Source organism: Vanellus vanellus, assembly GCF_965231255.1.
Source record: "Vanellus vanellus genome assembly, chromosome: Z".
NCBI lineage: Eukaryota > Metazoa > Chordata > Aves > Charadriiformes > Charadriidae > Vanellus > Vanellus vanellus.
Window position 1 is genome coordinate 66,370,872 of NC_138908.1, and position 20,288 is coordinate 66,391,159.

The window sequence follows — 20,288 nt, forward strand, 5'->3', positions numbered from 1 at the left end:
ACATTGCCCTATGTTAAAAGATGAAAAAAAGAACAAAGGCCAAACATTTTGAGCACTAGCAAGGCGTATTATGGGTCAAAAATTTCAACTGTAGTGTCTTTTGAAATCTCTTACTCAATACCTGTAATTCTTCTGAAAATGTCTGCTGAAAAATTACAGTAAGGAAATCTTTTTTGTAAAATATTCACAACAGTTTCCTCACTCAAAAAGAAACAGTATCACTTTTACATTTTAGGCTAATCTGATGGCATGGAAATAAATGAAAATACTCTAAAATATGTTCCAATTTCATGAATAAAATATGAGCTTATCCTGCATCTAAATATTTATTGAAGTAATAAACTCAGGATGACAGCCCTTTAAAAAAAAGAATAAAATGTTTAAATGAGGTATACAAGAACAAATTGTCCTTTAAGCAGATTAAGTGCATTATTTGTCATTCTAAAATTTAAGTCCACAAATACCTTCACAGATACTTTGTTTTGCAGCCCTCACCCATCGTTTGGTTAGAACATGAAAAAAAATGGTTTAGCGCAGTGAATGAAGGAAGTGTTGTGGTAACAGACATTAGAAATTCCTCAAATCCCTTTTTTTAAGAGTCTTATGGCAACAGCTCCCCTTTGACTCCAACTCCCAACACATACACACACAACTGAACTGAGAGGTCAGATGCATTATGCGTGACCATTTAAACACTGTATACCAGCCGCTATGGATGATCTGTTTCTCAGCCTGTTACACAGTAACTTGTACCTGCTTCCACTCTCTCTTATCCACGAAGTGCCATCTTTCTGAGTAATCATATGTATTATCACAAAGCTTTTAAGTTCTGCTTCTTGCCTATTTAAATGTGTGGAGCTACAAAATGAAACACAGCCACACTGTCAGAAAAGTAGGGTTTTCTAAAGAATCCACTGATATATAATATGAAAACCAAATACGTAAATCATTGTCTTACTGACAAATAGCATGTACTAAAGAAGACAGGCAGAAGCAAGTCATATTACCAAAAAGGATTAATCAGAGTAACTTCTTACTGAGTCACTTAGGTTCTGTTTATTTTATTGTGCCTAATTATAAGCTTCACTTGTGTCATGCCAAAGGCTTCAGTCCTCCAGTGCTATAGACATTTAATTTTAAATCACACAAGTGGTTCCACGGACATCAGATCAGTCACATGAATAAAAGCTAAGTAGAAGCATGTGGTGTTTGCTGAACTAAAACCTAAAGCTGTGCTGTAGCTGCAGAATTCATCTGCTTATAGAGAAGACCAGCACATTTTGCAGTATTAGTTTTTTTAAAAAAATTCTATGTATGAGGAAAAAAATAAAAAAAGCAGTGAGTGACAACACAGAAACAAAGTTCTTTGTTTCGAGGTAGGGCAGATGGATCGCACTTCATACACTGCATTTTTTATTTATAATAGTGTAATATTAGTTGACAGCTATAGAAACTGCTCACAGGGAAAGGAACTTAATAGAAGTATTAAATGTCTAGATAATGCATTAGCAACTGGGAATGAAAAGGAGCGGTATTGCGACCAACACACTTGCAGCAGACCCTTCACCCCTGCCAGTGGTACGTATACACGCAGGCACACACAGACATAGACCCCCACTTCTTACTCCCCAGCCTGAGAAGCTAGAAAGGCTGAAAAGCTTTTAAGGGAACACTTGTTAAGGGAAGATACAATACATCATAAAAAGATTTCGTAAATTCTCCAAAGTAATAACATGAAGTGTTTAAGTTTTGTACAAATCTAGGATCCACAGCAGTGCTCAAAAAAAACCTTCCTTGAGTACCGTGGAAACAAAAAATGGAGGCACACAAGAACTTTTTCAGTCAGTCAGTTCTAAATGCTTGTTTCTGGGAAAACACCTGCACACACACTTGAATAGCTTGCACATATGACTTCACACTGGTATCTTTGCCTACAATGCATGAGGATACACATAGTTAAGAGCAGCAACAAAAAGCTAAAATAAAATTTGAGTTAAGGAATTCCTGTAACAGCTGATAAAGTAAGTCCAGTTTTTCCACGTGCATTCTTTAACCACAAAGCCATCCCCTTCTTCCACTGACTCTTCAAACTGATAAAGTTCAGTGTGGGATTATATTGGGTAACAAGGATCACATGCCATAGAAACTGTATCTGATGGGGAATGTGCTTGTCTGAGGAACACCACAGAATATTTTTTATAACCAGTGCTTCAAAAACAAAAGAAAAAAGCAATCCACCTCTATTCAGAAACAGAACATTTTAAGTAATAGGTTTCTTGGAACAAACTGTCAAATTTGATTAATTTCTGTAGCGCAGACTTTGGCCTCTTCAGGGATCTGCTTGGTAGTGTACCATGGGATAAAACCCTGCAGTGAAGAGGGGGCCAAGAAAGCTGGTTAGTATTCAAGGACCACCTCCTCCAAGCTCAGGAGCCATGTATCCCAACAAACAGGAAGTCAGGCAAAAAAGCCAGGAGGCCTGCATGGTTGAACAAGGAGCTCCTGGACACACTCAAATGCAAAAAGGAAGCCTACATAGAGTGGAAGCAAGGACAGGTAGCCTGGGAGGAATACAGAGAAACTTTCCAAGCAGCCAGGGACCATGTTAGGAAATCTAAAGCCCTGATAGCATGAAGTCTAGCCAGGGACATCAAAGGCAACGAGGAAAGTTTCTATAGGTATGTTGGTGATAAAAGGAAAACAGGAAAAATCGGGCCCTCTCCAGAAGGAAATGGGAGACCTGGTCACCCAGGATATGGAAAAGGTTGATGTACTCAATGAATTTTTTGCCTCAGTTTTCACCGGCAAGGGCTCTAACCACACTGCTCAAGTCACAGAAGGCAAAGGCAGGGACTGGAAGAATGAAGAACTGCCCACTGTAAGCACAGACCAAGTATGAGACCATCTGAGGAACCTGAAGGTACACAGGTCCATGGGACATGATGAAATCCATCCACAGGTTCTGAGGGAACTGGCGGATGAAGCTGCTAACCCACTATCCATCATATTTGAGAAGTCACAGCAGTCTAGTAAAGTTCCCACTGACTGGAAAAGGGGAAACATAACCCCCATTTTTAAAAAGGGAAAAAAGGAAGACCCAGGGAAATACAGGCTGGTTAATCTCACCTCTGTGCCTGGCAACATCATGAAACAGATCCTCCTGGAAACTCTGCTAAGGTACATGGAAAATAAAGAGGTGATCAGTGACAGCCAACACGGCTTCACTAAAGGCAAGTCATGCCTGACAAATCTGATGGCCTTCTATGATGGTGCTACAGCATTGGTGGATAAGGGGAGAGCAATAGATGTCAAATGCTTTGCACAAGTCCAGGTAGATGACAACGTTCTGCACAACATCCTGGTCTCTAAACTGGAGAGACATGGATTTGATGGATGGACCACTTGGTGGATAAGGAATTGGCTGGATGGTTGCACTCAAAGAGTTGCAGTCAACAACTCAATGCCCAAGTGGAAACTAGTGATGAGTGACATTGCTCAGGGCTCAATACTGGGACTGGTGCTGTTCAACATTTTTGTCGGCAACATGGACAGTGGGATTGAGTGCACCCTCAGCAAGTTTGCCAACACCACCAACCTGTGTGGCGCAGTTGACATGCTGCAGGGAAGGTATGCCATCCAGAGGGGACACTGACAGGCTGGAGAGGTGGGCCCAAGCCAACCTCATGAAGTTCAACAAGACGAAGTGCAAGGTCCTGCACAGGGGCAGGGACAATCCCAAGCACAAATACAGGCTGGATGGAGAATGGATTGAAAGTAGCCCTGAGGAGAAGGACTTGGGGGTGTTGGTTGATGAGAAGCTTAACACGAGCCAGCAATGCACTTTTGCAGCCCAAAACCACAACCATATCCTGGTATGCATCAAAAGAAGCAGGGCCAGCAGGTCAAGGGAGGGGATTCTGTTTCTCTACTCCACTCTCTTGAGATCCCACCTGGAATATTGCATCCAGCTTTGGAGTTCCCATCACAAGAAGCACATGGACCTGTTGAAGTGAGTCCAGAGGAGAGCCACGAAAACGATCAGAGGGCTGGAGAACCTATCTTATGAGGACAGGTGGAGAGCATTGGGGTTGTTCAGCCTGGAGAAGAGAAGGCTCCAAGGAACCTTCCATTACCTGAAGAGTGGCCTACAAGAAAGCTGGAGGGGGACTTTTTACAAGGGCATGTAGTAGAGACAGGACAAGAGATAATGGCTTCAAACTGGAAGAGGGTAGATTCAGATCAGATATTAGGAAGAAAATTTTCACTATGAGGGTGATGAGATGCTGGAACACGTTGCCCAGATAAGTTGCTGAGGCCCTATCACTGGGAATGTTCAAGACCAGGCTGGATGGGGCTTTGAGCAACCTGGTCCAGTGGAAGGTGTCCCTGACCATGGCAGGGGGGTTGGAACTAGATGATCTTTAAGGTCCCTTCCAACCTAAACCATTCCATGATTCATTGTCCCCCTCAATGTCAACTTTAGGCTTACACCTCAGAAATACATTGTTCAGCTAAATTATATGTCAGACAAAAAAATTATTTTAAACACATGACAACACCAAATGCAAAGGTCTGTTTAAAAGCCTGTAAATTACACAGGGTGAATATTTTCACTATGTAACCAAAAACCTTAAGATAAAGGCCCCATTGTGACAGACTTACTGCAGAAGGCAGATCCCTTGCCCTGCACAGCTCACAATGCACCTTACTGAAAACCTCTGACATCCAAAATGTGACATTAATTCTTTGGTCTAAACGATCATAGTGGTAAAGTCACCTCTTTCACTTTAGTTTCAAAAACAGTTTTCTCATGCAAAATTCCAGTCCAGTGTTATTGTCACCTCGGCATGTCCTTTGCCCTTCTCTCTTCCCCACATTTACCTTTCTTCTGAGCCCGGAACATTTCCAGCTGTTTCTGCTGCTGCCTTCTTAGTGTATTAACAATAGCTATTGCTAGCCTCAGTGCTTCTCGTGGGTATCCATGAGATCGTAATGCATCCACCCTCGCACAGGCTGTAGGAACATGTTCTAAAATGGAAAAAATAATTGAGGAATAGCAATGCTTCCATGTCTGCAATGGCCTGTTTTGCTAGGTTACTCAAAAGAGCTTTTTTGTTTGGTTGGTTTTTGTTTTTATTTTTTGTTTTGTTTTGTTTTTAAAACTATGCAAGACAGACTTAAACGACAATCTTCTGAGCCAGCATTTCAAGGGAGCCTCTGTTCTTTTTGCCAGGCTTTTCATTCACCTCCCCACCATCCCCCCAAAAATAATGCCATAGAAAATGAACAAAGCAGCAAGTCATAGAAACGTCTTTCCGGTTTAGCCACTTACCATGCCAGAGGGGCCACCCGTGAGAGTCAAAGAGCGAGTTTTCAGTGTCGTCATGGTAACAGTAGTTGGTGTATAGGTCACTGCTGATAATGTGCTGTAAGTGGCTGTCCTGCCAGTGCAGATCGCACGCCTCAATGGCTCGAGTGAACACCGTCCGATGTGGCCTGTTCGATGAATCTGTCATTTTCACAAGTTCAGAAAGCTGCATCAGCTTTTACTCATTCATATGTGAATCAGTCATTCACAGTATTTTTGTCTTCCGCCTATTCACCAACTCCCAACCAACAGCAGCCTACCTTGTCCCCCCTCTACACCAAGCAGCCCGCAGATGACATTTCACATCCTATTATTACCCAACAGCTCAGATGAAATATGCGCCATTCACTTTGCATTCAGAGAGAGATATCTACAAACCAGCACGGCTGACACTAAACAGGACTTTGCAGAGGGAACAGCTAGAGATGAAGGACATTCAACAGCACATACAGAATTCCCCTAAAAACAAACTAGAAAGTGTATGGCACACAGCTACCCAAACATCCCCAGCTTCTCTCCTCCTCAGACCCAGAGCTGCCAGAATGAGGGACAGATAAACATCACATGATTTTTTTGTTGTTCTCTTTGAGAAGTGACATTAACTTTGAGCACTTGCATGAACATATAAACATACTGTAATGAAAATGAGGTACTGAGGCCTCGGGACTGACATAATGCTTATTGGACAACCTCCTATGGCAAAATTGCTCTGTCGACATGGCACTATGACTATGAATGTTGAGATGCCATGTCAGGTTTACCACTAGCCTGCTCACGGGTGGGCTGAACATGATGAGATACAGAAAGCAAAACACCTCTGCAGGGAGTTATATGCTGAATAAACTTCTGCCCCTGGCTAACTGTGAGATTTAAAAAAATGAATCAAGTCTACTTCCTTCAGAGGTAATCTTCGAAGAAAAAGAAACAAGGAAAAACCCTTCTAAGTCCAAATCTGCCATCTCCCAAGCATTTAATTTTAACGTTATTATAATTATATGAAATACATATCAAAATACTGAAGGGTTTCAGGATTATGAGGGTTTTTTCCCAGGTACATATCCTGCATCTTCCCCAGTTATTAGCAAAGTAGCCATCTTTGCTTGAAAAGGACTGGACAAGGCTTTTGTCAGATTTGATAACCGCATTTTTAGATTAGAAAGCATGATATTGAGTAAGAATAGACACCTTCTCCAAGATGGCAGTGTTGTCACTGCACCCCACACACCTGGCAATGCAGACTGCACATAGAGAGCACATCCCACCGACAGCTGCTTTAGTTTCTCACACACAAGTTTAATGCAGTTGCAACAGATCTCTCTTTAAATAGGTATCAAAGGCTTTGTAACTGCAAACAAAATAAAAACCCCAACACCAGAAGGAATACAAGATTATAGTCAAGCAAAGAAACAACAGGGTTTTACATGACATACTTCAAGGACATCTGATTTTCATGCAACACGTATTTAGAAGCACCAAGTGAAAAGTTAGAAGACCTAACTAAACACAATTACTTGCTTTGAAAACATTGCAGCCCCAGCACAAAACCCCACCTATTTATCCTTTCTGCAAGGATAGTATTAGTGAAAATAATTTTGGCTGGTCAATCCTCAAACAAGAAATTTACTTGTCCCAGGAAAGAGTGCTGAATTCTGCAAGGCTAGGGTATATAAGATAGAGGTTATATTATATGTTGCAGTCAGTGCATATGTTTAGGCTCACCTTGGTTAGCATTTGCACCCTGAGGCAAAGCATTGGTTAAATTGGGCAGCTCGTTTCCATGGTTTCCATCTTCCCAGGGACAAACATCCACACTGTTCCATTTTTTCAGCTGTTTTAGCCAACTGGCCTTCTGCTCCAACTTGCAGTGGGGATTTAAGACTATACACATCCACAGAGCACCTGATTTTAAAAAAATTGCTAAATTATGTTTTCTATTAAAAATGCGGCAGCCAATGACTAATTGCAAACTTCTATACTGTAATACTTTTTCTCCCCTCAAAGGCTACACTGCTTGCTTCCCAGCTACGCCTAACACCAGGCAGACTGAATTCCTGATGCAGGATCTCGGAGCTGGCATGGCCCATCTGAAGCAGCTGAAAGACAGTACCAAGCCAACCTTCTTAATTAAAAGGCATTAAGAGGTCTTTTGTATTAGAAAACCCAGACTTCACAATGTATGGCTCATCAGACAGGAATATCAGTCAAAAGCAAACAAGAATTCACATAAAGTTACAGCAGAAAGTTAACCAAGTTTTTCTTCTAATTTTTGTACCAGAAGCAAATGTTTTCTACAAACAAGAACTATGTACCGTCCAGCTTCATATTACAGGAACCAAAGAAGTGCATTAGTAAGACATATTTTATAAACATATATTTCCAAACTCAGAACCCAGCAGAAGTACTGCTGATCATATAACTCATTCCCAAATACATCTGGGTCTCAGAAATCCAGTGAACAACTGGTTTTGTGCAGTCTAATAGGACTAATATTTTTACTGCAATTACTTCAGCAATTCGGTTACACTAGAAAAATTGTTTTACATTTTCTGTTTACAGAGCTTGGAGGAAAAACTAATGTGAGCTGACATTTCACATGTATCATCACTTTGGAACCTGCTCCCTGAGACTATATAGCAGGGCAGGCATAAATGCATCAGGGTCTCTAGCAATAATTTTCAAATGGAAAGATTTTTCTCTAAACCAGCTATCTCTTCATGTCTGTGAACTTCGACAGAAGCATGAAGATGGCCAAAAGTGCTGTTTAGCAACAGCACATTTGCTCATTAAGAACGTGCCTTATAGACTACAGGAGATTTAGAGAATATGCTTAAACTATGCAATCTTCATGACAGGCTGGAAAAAAAAAAAAAAAAGAATAAAAATGCAGCTGGTTCTCCTAGGACAATAAAATTCTCACATTCAAGTATTCTTTTGCTAACTAAGAATGCAAAATGGATACCCAGAGCACAGGCCATCACATTACATTCATTCCTAAAGTAACTTGTATGTTGGTATGACACCACACAGGACTCAGTGGAAACACAGCTTGATCCTTAAGGTTGCAAGTCCCCAGCTATTCAGACCAACATGGAATGGGGAAGTAATATCGGAGAAATCCAAAAACCACGGCAAAATATGATATGCTACAGTGCAGAACACCAAAGAGACACTACACTACTACAGATTATTACTGCACAGTGGTTAAATACAGTACAGCAAGTGTTTAGGGTTTTTGTTTTGTATTTTTAAGTGTCTGAAACTTGCCATTGGAGTGCATAAAGCCAATACTATTTTTAAAAACTTCTTTTAAAATCAAAACATATGACTTTCTTTAGACACACTCATTAACATGCTTCAATCTCCAGAGTCAAATTACAAACGGTTCTTATTATTAAGCATCAATGCACTGCCCAAGACAGAACAACTACGTTTCTTGCAATCCGCAAAACAAAACAAAAGATAGGGCACACTGGGAAAGCCCTGGACAACAGTTAACTCAGGCTTGCTTACTTATATTAAAAATAACGTATCAATTGAGGGCACTAAGGAGACATTGTACCTCTCAGCATCTAACAAAAAAAAACCCATCCTAATACTTTGTAACCAGATTCCCAGCATTTTCAGACTGAAGTAAAAGCAAAGTGGAATACTTTAACTGCATTTGGTAAGTATTTCAACCATCCAGTAAGGCGGAACACACATTACTGATTATGCCATGTCCCTAGAAAAATGAGTGGCCTTTTCTTTTTCCACATCTCAGAAACACCACTAGAGGCAAAGGAATTCACTCGCCTTCTTCAGAAGCTCCACTATGAGTTTGGTACATCTAAGAGGCAGGAGAGGGAAGAGATACCCCAAAGTTCCAAAATCCTTTAAAAACTTCTTTGGTCTAAAGAGGGAAACTATGCCAAGCATAACTTCATTGTTAGCAGCAATTGTCTCAGAAACTCAGGCTATTTTTATGCAAATGAAGCACAAGGACAAGAATATTTCTAATAAACCTCACACAAACCACTTAAAATTTGAATAGAGCCCAACTGCACCCAGTGACTTCAGGGCGAGCTGCACGTACATCTGAGATCTCACCCAGCTTTCATGGCTGCCCAATCCCTGCAGGAAGAGGAGTGTGAGACAAAATTTCCCCATAAGAAGAGAAGGGAACAGAAAGAGCCTCAGGCTCAGCTCCTGTAGTGCTACAAAGGCTACCATCTGGGAGAAGGATGCATAATGCCAATGACCCCACACTCTTCAGCCTATTTGGGTTTCTAGGTTTATTGGTCGGGGGTTTTTTGTGTGTGATCCCTCCCCTGCCCTGGCTTTCCCCCCTGCCCCCCTCCCTCCGCCAGCATGTGTGCACTTGCCTGTATTCATATTTCTTTCTCCTCCTGCTTCCTAAGTGCCTTCCCCCTCCCCTGACATCTGCTCCATTTTGGGCTCTTTCAATTCACTGGTTCCTGTCCTGCTCCTAGCACTGAGAAGTCTGAGGAAAGTATTCACATGTGCCCAGATCTTTACCATGTGCCAACTGGAAAGACCCTGGAGGATATTCTTATTTCACTCTGATGCTGCTCAGTGGAAGCCCCCCTAAGCTAGCCCTTAAATGTCACCACCAACCTGAAGGTTTACACTGGCCTCAAGCAAGCAATTCTCTATCTTCTACCTAATGGCTCTCATACAGGGAAACTGCTCATCGCGCTTACTCCTTACTACAGACAAGGCTTACAGAAAAATGAAGGGTAGCTAGTGGTAATTTGTGGGGAACTTATCTGAATCCATTTCCAGTGACTCCAGCCTGGAAACTGCTGTTGGCAACAGTCTATACTCAAAAGGAGTTTCCAAAAATACGTTCCTGACATTCTCAAGTTTAACGATGTCACCCATACCAACTGCAATATGAATAAAAGTCTAATAAAACCAAACAACACAAAAACCAAACCCAAAACCAGAGAATGTGTTTGTGTTTACATACTCTGTTTTTTCTCTCTAACATAGCTCACTCTCTTCCTCCTGTCTCCCTTTCCCCAGGCACCAGGTATCTTTTCACACTGGTTATCAGGAGGCTGACACATCTTTCTCCCAGAACTACATGCTACTAAACCAAAAGTTACATTCTGATTTGGATCCCTTGACCATGACCTATGTCTTTCCAGTACAAAACTCCTCACACCACAGTGGCAAAATGATCACAATATAAAAAAAATTTTCCCCAGAAGACAATTGGAGAATAAGACATGCTGTGACTGTAATTTCATACTAATTTCACAAGGGAATGAATATTGGAAGTCATATTGCAGTGATGAATTGCCTATTTTGGTTCAACACTAATCCTCTTGACCTGGAAAAAGCCAGCTTTGCCAAGACAGACTTCTGGTTCAGACAGCCCTCCTTTTGAAAATGCAGAGCTGTCATTCATCTTTAGTGTGATGCACACCACAAAAAAAAGTTACATTACTGCTTTACACAATGCATGCCTTCCTTGTACATACAGGGGAACATCAGTACTTTTGTGTTTCTCAGTAGACATCCATACCTTTGAATTAATGGGGGAGAAAGGGACAGCATGCCTTTACACTGATTAGGATTTAAATATGCAAATTGAAAAATATTAAGCAATATTCAGTCATTCTAAAAGTAGATGTGACAGTTTCACATCCTGCATATGCATGTATTCATAAAGCCACAGGAAGTGCAAGGAATGTATACAGACTCTCCCAAAGAGATTAAGCATCACTCAGTTTTCATAAATCCCATTATATTTTACTCTTGCTCCAGTAAATGGGAAGGTGGTGATAGAAACACTTTTAGTGGGGTCCTAGGACACTGACCATGACTGAAGATCCAGCACACAATTCTGTTTGACTGTTTGATTACAGTCTTCCCGAGAAATCTGCTTTTCCTAGAAATACTGTCCTACCTTGTCAGGGCTGCTGTGTAGCTAACCTTGGGTTCGCATTTACAATACCTGCATAATCAATGGCTGAGACTTTGCCTTTGCTTTGGAATTTTACATTTAGTATACTTAATTTTGCAAATGAATGGATTGATCTTAAAATATGCAAGAAACAGATGCACATCCACTGTGACATTTCTTTGCCCTCCCCATTAATGCACATCTCTTTCTTAAAAAATAAACACCCATAAGCTACCACGTGAATAGCATTTGAACATTTCAAAGAAAACAGAGCCAGGTAATGAAGATCATTCCCTTTGTGCAACAGACAAATCCCTTGTTGCATGCTTGCCACTGTGACCTATTTGAGCCTAATCAATTCTATTACAAAAGCATAATTTTCCAGCATTGGAAGTGCAAAAATAGAAACAATACTAGGAGACAGAACCTATGACCCCTTTAAAATGGAAGTGTCAGCAAAGGATTTTAAAGTGGTTTACATCTGGATTTTAAACACATATACATTGGGACAGCCACTTGGAAACCTCAAAGAAGGTTGTGTATAGTATTTATCACTTCTCAACGAAAGGACAAGTGCCTTCAGAATGACTGGCAAAGCCACCTTCCTCCTCCAGGCATGGAGAGATCTCCGTTAGAACAAAGCACAATCAGAAGTCCCACTGAAGAATGCTCCAACTAAACAGTTGCTTTTATGGAATAGTGAAGATAGGCAAAGCATTTCAGTGCTGTTTTCTCCTTGGTAAGAACCCCAAGGAAATGTACTCTCAGTGTTCAGTTGGATCCAAGTTGCAATTTTATTCATAAAAACAATTCCTTAATGCATTCTGGTTTCTCTGTGCAGCCTTCAGAAAAAAAAGGCTTTCTATGGGTGCTGTGTTTCTTGGAGAACAGAATGTTTCATTTTGCTCTAATTCATTCTATTACTGAATTAAACTTTGATGTATTGGTCTTGACAAGTGCTTCATGCTGATTGTATTGTGTATGATAGTATAATCACTCCCCATGCATTTCACACTAGCTGGCTGATTAATGCAATAGATTACCTGCAGCACTGATGGTAAAAGGGGATCATTGCCCTTCTGCACACTAAACTCCGAACATGCATTAGAGGGAGTGGAGCTGTAACCCAGGGACAAAAAAATAAAAATGCCTAATTCCTTATGTTTCCCTTTATCTCTTGCTGCATACTGCTGCTCCAAGTTTTAAAGGTATGCATTTATTTGGCTGAAAGGAAAGCTGTATTTACATATTGAGATTCTATTCTAAGCTACCAACTACATGCTCTGATCTCTCTGTGTTAAGTAATGAAAAACTCCTGCTCTCATCTTCCTATGTTTTCAACTTCTAGCACAATGGAAAAAGGAACTAACCAAGCACTTCCGTCATTTTGCACAAGCCTGTTGTTCTGGGCTATGCGTTTTTGAGTTTGTTTTGAAGACTTCTGCATCTTCGCAGACACTCTGCCATTTGACTAAAGAGTTTCATGTAAGAACAGAAAAATGCTTGAAAGGTGCAGTTTACAGTGTCATAGCCTAGGACTACAATCTCCCTAAGAAAGCACTCAGGATCTGTCACATGTCCATTAGATGCCCCTCTTTGCACTTTTAATACCCTATAACCTAACCAGTCTACAAAGCTAAAGGAACATATAAAGCACCTGCAAATTAATCTCACCGATTAACTTCCCTAATATTCACAAACTATTCATTCATTTGCTCACAAACAATTGAAGGTACAAGCATCGCTAATACTAGCACAAACAGTACAAAAATACTCCTTTATGAGTATTCTTAATATGATTCTTCACAATTTTAAGCAGTTGCCAATATTTACAGGTAGGTGGTGAACACAAAGTGCACTCCTGACCAAGACAGAGGTCAGATATTTTTTCAAATATTTTAACTGGTAATACATTCTCAGCAGTCAGTCTATTTTCAGATACTTTGACAATTTTTCAGAAGAAAAGTTAACATGACTACTAACTATAAATACCCTAACCTAGCTCTATTTAAATTTATAATTGAAATGAATTAATTCCTCTCACAGTCAATTTTTTTAGGAAGATGCAAAACTGGAAAGTTTGATAATTTCATCAAACAAAACCAGATATTTATAAAATAAAGGGGTGAAAATACCTCTTTTTAAAAAGTGGAGCAAGTGCAAACACTCCTTTGCATAGTAGGAAGTTCAGAAAAAAGTATGATTGTCACAACTATGCTCACAGAATGTAAACTGTAATGGGCCAGAACACCCCACTCTGATTGTCTAGTCTGAATTCCTTCCTGCTCTAAAATTTCCTGAGTTACTTTCATCTTACAGTCCAAAAGTGATTGTTGAGTTTTTACAAAAACAGCATACTTCAATTAAGATTTCTAATACAAGAATCTAGCACAACGCCTCATTAGCTGATCTACTGCCTGGCTACCAAAACTCAAAACTCTAAGCTTATTTCTAGTTTTCTAGTTAAATTTGTCCATCTCCAATTACAATTTTCAGCTACTTTTTATCTGCTTGGCAGAAGTCTCTTCCCTAAACATTTTCTACTCTACATAGGTATCCTATATTATGAAGGATTTCCTTTGTCTTGCTTTGACAGACCCAAGCAGACTGAGATTCTTGCACCTCTCGCATTCAATTGCTTTTCCAATTTTTTTCAGTTATTTTTCCAGTATCCATTCAAGATAGAAAACTGGAAAATATCACAAGGCTAGACTGCTGGATGACAGTTAAGCTCAGAGAAATTAGTGAAGATTCAGTAATTCATCTCCATAAATCTATTACTTCTCTCTAGCTCTGGTATTTAATTTTCCAATGCCACTTCTAGTAAACTGCAGCTTAATGTTACTGAAGTACTGAAGTATTAAAAACAAAGGATGAAAGGAAGGAAAAAAATAATGTTAAGTACCAGCTTGGGCTCATTGTAAAACTCTGCCCTTAATCTTGGCAATAACAATTCCACAGTTAGGGCTGCAACAAGTTTTGTACCAGCTCCAATACAGAATAATTTTTTAGGACATTTAGAAGTAAATTGATTCAACAGCTTAGAAATAAAAACTTCAAAAACTGTTTTAATGTGGGTACTTCAAGAAATTAGGCTCCTGCTGTAAAAGTACTTTCCATCCAAATGAACTACATGGAAACCCAAACTTTCTGTATGGCATTAAAAATAGGCCTCTCAAGCTATGCTTGTAGACTAAAGTTAATTACGTTCACCATTATTCTTCAAATCTGATAAATGCCACAGGAAAGAATACCCTCTTTGAAAATAGCTCCCACTTACTGTCATACTCTGGTCTCATACACCCTCATTTCAAATACCATTATGGCACATGCCAATAATGCAGGAGGAAGGAAATTGTCCTCAGAGAAGATGGACAGAATCCATCATTGCAGAACTGCAGCCTGGCTTCATTCACCAGGGAAGTGGAGGTGATAACAACAACCAAGACACTCTAGGCCCATGACAGCAATTTCTTAAAGTCGTCATCCATAACTCAGGCTGCAGAGCAGCAAAACTGTCTTGTAATGCTAACTCAGAAGTACTGTTAATTTTTGTGCCTCCGACAGCACAAATCATTCTAATACACTGACATGTATCAACAGCTTGTTCTGTGAAAGAGCAGATGTAACCTGAAGTGCATGAACTGAAGGCACGTGTGTTTTATAACTGTATGGCAAGCACATCATGTCAGCTAAGGCTAAACAAAATGAAAGTAAGAGAAGGATTATCAATTAAGCAGACAGCCTACTGGATATGATACAGTTGAAGACACAAGTATGTCTAAGATATCACTCTACCTAGAAGTCCCATGTTGAAAGACCAAGGGAAATGGTTCAAATCCTGGTCCATCCCACCCCCTTTGAAACACAGTTCTTCCTACAGCTTTCACTTCAACATCAGAAATGTACTATGTGCAACTGATTCATCTAAACTTAGAAATTTGAAGTTAACTTTATTTTCTACAGGGGCAGGGCACTGGTATTCTCCTTAGCTTTAAGGCAGAACATGATGCAATTAGAACTGGAGATACTGAAGGAAATCATGAAAATATGGACATAAGCTTGGCATTTAAATTTGAAACTTAGAGCCTTGATATACCATTTTTTAAATACCATAAAATATGGGGAAAAGTGAATGTTTCTATTGCATAGCTGATCCTAAAAAGGGATTGCATGAAGTATGCAGCTCCAGAAAAATGGTATTAGAGCACAAAAACTGTAATGAATGCTTAACTTTAGGGATTCTTTTTCATGGCAGCCCTGAAGTAGTCATCAAACCTGGCATCAGGAAGGAATTTCTCTGGGGCCACACTGGCAACAACCCTACCTGCTTTTCTCCTTTTTTTCCCCTCCACTTAAGTATCAAGCAGAGATAATCACAGCTGGCATGTCCCATTCATACAAGTTTGTCTCTCTAATTGCAAAGGGAAGCAATGCCTGAGATAGATAGGAATATAGATGGAGAATAGCTTCATTTAAAGTTAAAAGAATTTAACTTGCTATTTTCTAGCAATGAATATAAACATATCGGAAAAATTTAAAGTGTTTTCCAAATGAAAAAAAGCATTACTTAACACTCAATCATTAGTTTGCTCATGGTAAAACATTAATTAAATCTCTCTTAATTAATCTATAATGATTCCTTGCCTAAACTCATAATTTAGAATACAGTTTTAGATTAGGAATAAAGTGTTGCTAATAAAAATTTAGGCATGATCCTTCAGGAAATATATTGTACTATTTCTCTACATGACATAATTTTGTAAAATAATATTTTAGTTAACACCAAAATGTATCACTATAATCCAGAAAGTGGCCAAAATATCAGCAAATGTGAACTCAAAAGTAGATCATCAGGCTATTCCAAGATTTAAAAAGCAGCCCACAACAGGGCAAGTGTTAGTGAAAAACTACCAAGACCACTAGAACTACTAAGGCAAAGACATGTTATTCCGCTCAGGAACTACCTTATGACAACAACCCATTTAGTACGCATAACAGAAACTATTCTAAGGATGTTACCCAGGAAAGCTTTATCCCATGAATGAGGCTTGTGGCAATATCGCGAGAGGTTCCTACACTTAAGAACTTTAGATACCAGTAAGTGCTTGAGGTAGACAGGAGAAGCTTATGCATTAAAACGCGGAGACTACCCAGCTGGAACTACAGAATAGCTTTTAAGTACTCAATGTCATAAAATACGAGGACAAACAGAGACCACAATCAGCATGATGCAAACCCAGAACACATTTGCCAATTTTATCCACTGCTCTGCCTTGCAAGAGCTGTTTGGACATACCCTCTTCCCAACGACACAGCCATATTTTTGTTCCACAAGAAACTACTCATTGACTTAAGAAAACCAGCTCTCCTCCCCTTTAAACAGTTCTTAAATATCAAAATGGAGGAAATCTACAAGAAATGTTTGTTTTGAAACATGCAAATTATGTGGAGTTTCTTCACCACGAAGGCAAGCAAGAGATACTGAAAATGGTAGTTCACAAAAAAAATCTGAACCTGTAATCTACGTGTTGACAAGCTGTTGGGCTCCATCACTCCACCAAGCAGTAGATACTTGTCTTAGATTCTTCTACTTGACTGCTTTCATCAGATTAAGCATCTGGGATTTAATTTAACAGTTTCAGCTTTATTAAGCTGTCACAAGAGCAGCCCCACTTTGATAACAGTAGCTGCTCCAATTATGGCTTGGTTTAGGGTTGACAAGTATAATGATTCATTCGTGGCACATGAGAAGCAATAAAAGGTTGTTTTGCATTACAGCTTTAAAAATGTGGGCACTTTTTTCATTTAATTTGTCACTTAGCTTTTGCTAAGAGGACATTTAAATTGCAGTAAAAGGCAAATGGGGCTTTTAGTTTAAATGTAATCCCCATATTTAAATGATCTGTAATGGCGCAGTGTTCGAGTGGGAACACTATTGTTTCACAGTGGGCCCTGATGGTGACATGTGACATTTGTATTCAGGTCCTGTATTATCCATGTGGCTAAAGGGCTTCCAATTTCATTTCACAGCCAGAAGCCTGCAGAAAACACCAATTAACTTGCAGATCCCATTTGCCGACAAAACTCAGCCTCTTCCCAATGTCTGGCATCTGGCAGTGCTCAACATTTAATTCCAAAGCAGAGCCTCACAGCCATCACAATCCCTGAGTTGAGGCACGTAGTCAAATTTTCCTCTTTTTTACAGGAGGTCTTTTCACCTTTGTAGAGAACAAGCAACTTTTACTTAATTTTTCATAGATGAATATTAATTAATTACTGCTGTAGTAAGATTGCATGGTCCATTTTTTCCCCTCTAGACTATAAAGAGGGTTAACTGATCTTTTCTTCAAATCAGAGATCTCAGCTCAACAGGCATCACGAGATATTTGCAGTGCATTTCCATATCCCCCCATTTTACCAACGCAATTTAATTAAAAAGGCAAATCAAGGAGCTTCAGATAATTAATCATTCTGATATACTGAAGTCTTCAACTATGGTCACCAAGAGTTAAACACCTAAAGATCAGCACATGAAATTACCTATTGAGACATCATTTAAACAGCAACAACATGAAGAATTCCAACTCTGATTTAAACTCTAGAAAGCACGTTCATATACTATTCTGGCAAGTTGGAACTGTTCACCAGTGCATCACTGAAGTTGCATCTAAATTCTTCTACTATGAGAAGTATATGAGTGAGCCTTATAGCTTTGACGTGCAACCTTGATCTTTCCAATACTACGCTTCTGGAGTTCCGTAAGTAGCATTTAGCTCAACCCATATTTTGATGTACAACAATGGAATCTGCTGAGAAAAATTATTATATTCCTCCTCCTAATCTAAAGGCTTTAAAAAACAACTAGCTAGTTATGTGTAAGGCTTTTTGTTAACTTCAGGCTTTTGAATCATGAATTGCTTGCAAAATTAGGACTTTGTATTAGAAAATCACCAGGTTCACACTTGAATGTGAAGTATTTGTGGGGTTTGGGTAGGTTGGTTTCTTTTGGGGTTTTTGGTGTGGTTTTTTTTTTTTGGTTGGTTTTTTGTTTTGTTTTTGTTTGTGTTTGTTTGTTTTTTTAAACTCAACACCTTCAAACATTCAAACCCAATCTGACTTCTACTGAAGTCAACAATTTTCCATAGACTTAGCAGGAACTCTGATTAGAGCCCAGCGTGTCTTTCCAGTACCCTTGCCAATGCCCAATGTCAGGCAGGAAGCATCAGTTAAGTTCTAATGAAAGGCCCAAGTGACCCAGTCAATGAAAAAAGCTGAAGTTATTTAAGTATGCTTAAAAACCTATGCCAAGATGGAACTGACAAAGTGGCCATATGCCTAGCAGTTGGCAGATAGCATACCAGGGCAAGCAAGCAAGCCTTTATTAAGCAGTGTCTATATTTACATACTTTTTATGTGCTAAAATTCTTCATAACTACAATGTTAAATTGCTACCTACCTGCAAAATAAATGAAAGCATAGATAAAACTTTTTTTTTTTTTAAAGACAGACATACATGCCACTCCCAGATTACTCGGAACAGATAATACAAAAGTTAGGTATGCAAAGGCCTGTCTCACACCCTTTATTGATATTTTAGTTCTCTGACATCCTAGAAGATGACAAGACATGAAGCCAACTTTATTTCAGAACATAACAACGTCGCCCCCTTAAACGTCATGTCTGAGTTCTCTGCCACTACAGATCATATGTTGCCAGGGCCATCCTGCACTTCCTTCTGCAGCTTGCTATTGTAACTGGTCTCCCTTAAAATCTCCTTCAAACTTTTGCACATTCACTTTTTTTTTTTTTTTTTTTGAGAGGCACATTTTACACAGAAAAAGGGATGTATTTAATTTGAGTGAAATTCAAGGCAAAACCCTAACAAAGACATGGCAGCAGCTTGTAACTTTCACACAAAGTAGGAGCCAAACTGGAGATTCACCCAGTTAACCACAATTTTCAGTGAACTTGCTAACCATCAGTGCAAGAAATCCTACTCATGTAGGGAAGAAATGGAAAGTTTAGCAAGATAAACACAAGCTGGTCATGGAAGAATGAAGTTAAGTTCTACCTTTATCCTACTCTGCATCTGAAGTGATTGAAATGTATTTGCAATTGAAACCATGGTACACGATCAACGTATTTTGATACTGCTAGAGGCAGCAGAGCAGTTCACAACTGAAACAACAGGGTCTGCCTCAGATTGCAAATACAGCACCTGAGGTGATGAGGCTGGCAGTCGCACTGTAGCTTTTTGAGTGGCACCTATAATTCTGATTAAACAGAGGTAAACTAATCAATTCATTTAATCTAAAATATTGCTTATTCTATGCCACAGGCAGAGATTCTACCTTCTCTACCTCCAGACAGGTGCTGTCAAGAAAATGATGTTAATATGAAACAAGAAGAGGAGCCACTAAGAAAATTTAACAAAACCTTTTATGTTTATTGGCGGCATGTGGTAACACTGCTACAGGTAACAGATGGAGAACACATTTCTGCTTCTCCCACCACCTACCAGCTCAACCCACATAAGCAATGAAGCATGAGACCCTCCAGTTTTCAGTATGGCGGGATACAATTTTGCGGCGTACATGTCCAGCTAAGCACGTGTCCTGCTTGGCAAAAACTATTATTCCCAACAAGCCAAGGCATCTTAAAAGTAACATACTAAAAGGGTTGTTACACTTGAAGACAAGTAGTTATACCTACACTCTCTCACAGGGCTTTGCCTGCTCTGATATTAAGGCTTTCCACCAAAGAAATCTGTAATCTCAATGAGATAGCTGGTGCTTTATTAGCCTAATGCTTCATTTAGAGCAAACATAATTCACGCTGAACAGATTATATCCAGTCTTAGCCCACCAGTCAACATGGAATCAGTCATTGTCATCTTTAACCTTTGGCAGTGAAAAACTTAAGTTTTGCTTTTGTTCTTTCCTTTAGAAATGAAGCATGTTATTTTTGTTTGGATTTAATTTCATTTAGCTTGATTTTGGATCTTTA

At 39.5% G+C, this 20,288-nt stretch overlaps 1 protein-coding gene across 1 annotated transcript in view; it reads right to left on the reverse strand.

Moving 5' to 3' along the window:
• The window catches only part of ZSWIM6 (zinc finger SWIM-type containing 6), a 117,090-nt gene that overhangs the window by 21,395 nt on the left and 75,407 nt on the right, over positions 1–20,288 (reverse strand). The window contains exons 5-7 of the mRNA XM_082497001.1: positions 7,088–7,267; positions 5,333–5,509; positions 4,882–5,028 (exon numbers count right to left, since the gene is read on the reverse strand). Coding sequence (XP_082353127.1) covers positions 4,882–5,028; positions 5,333–5,509; positions 7,088–7,267 — 504 coding nt within the window. The remainder of the gene's footprint in view (positions 1–4,881; positions 5,029–5,332; positions 5,510–7,087; positions 7,268–20,288) is intronic.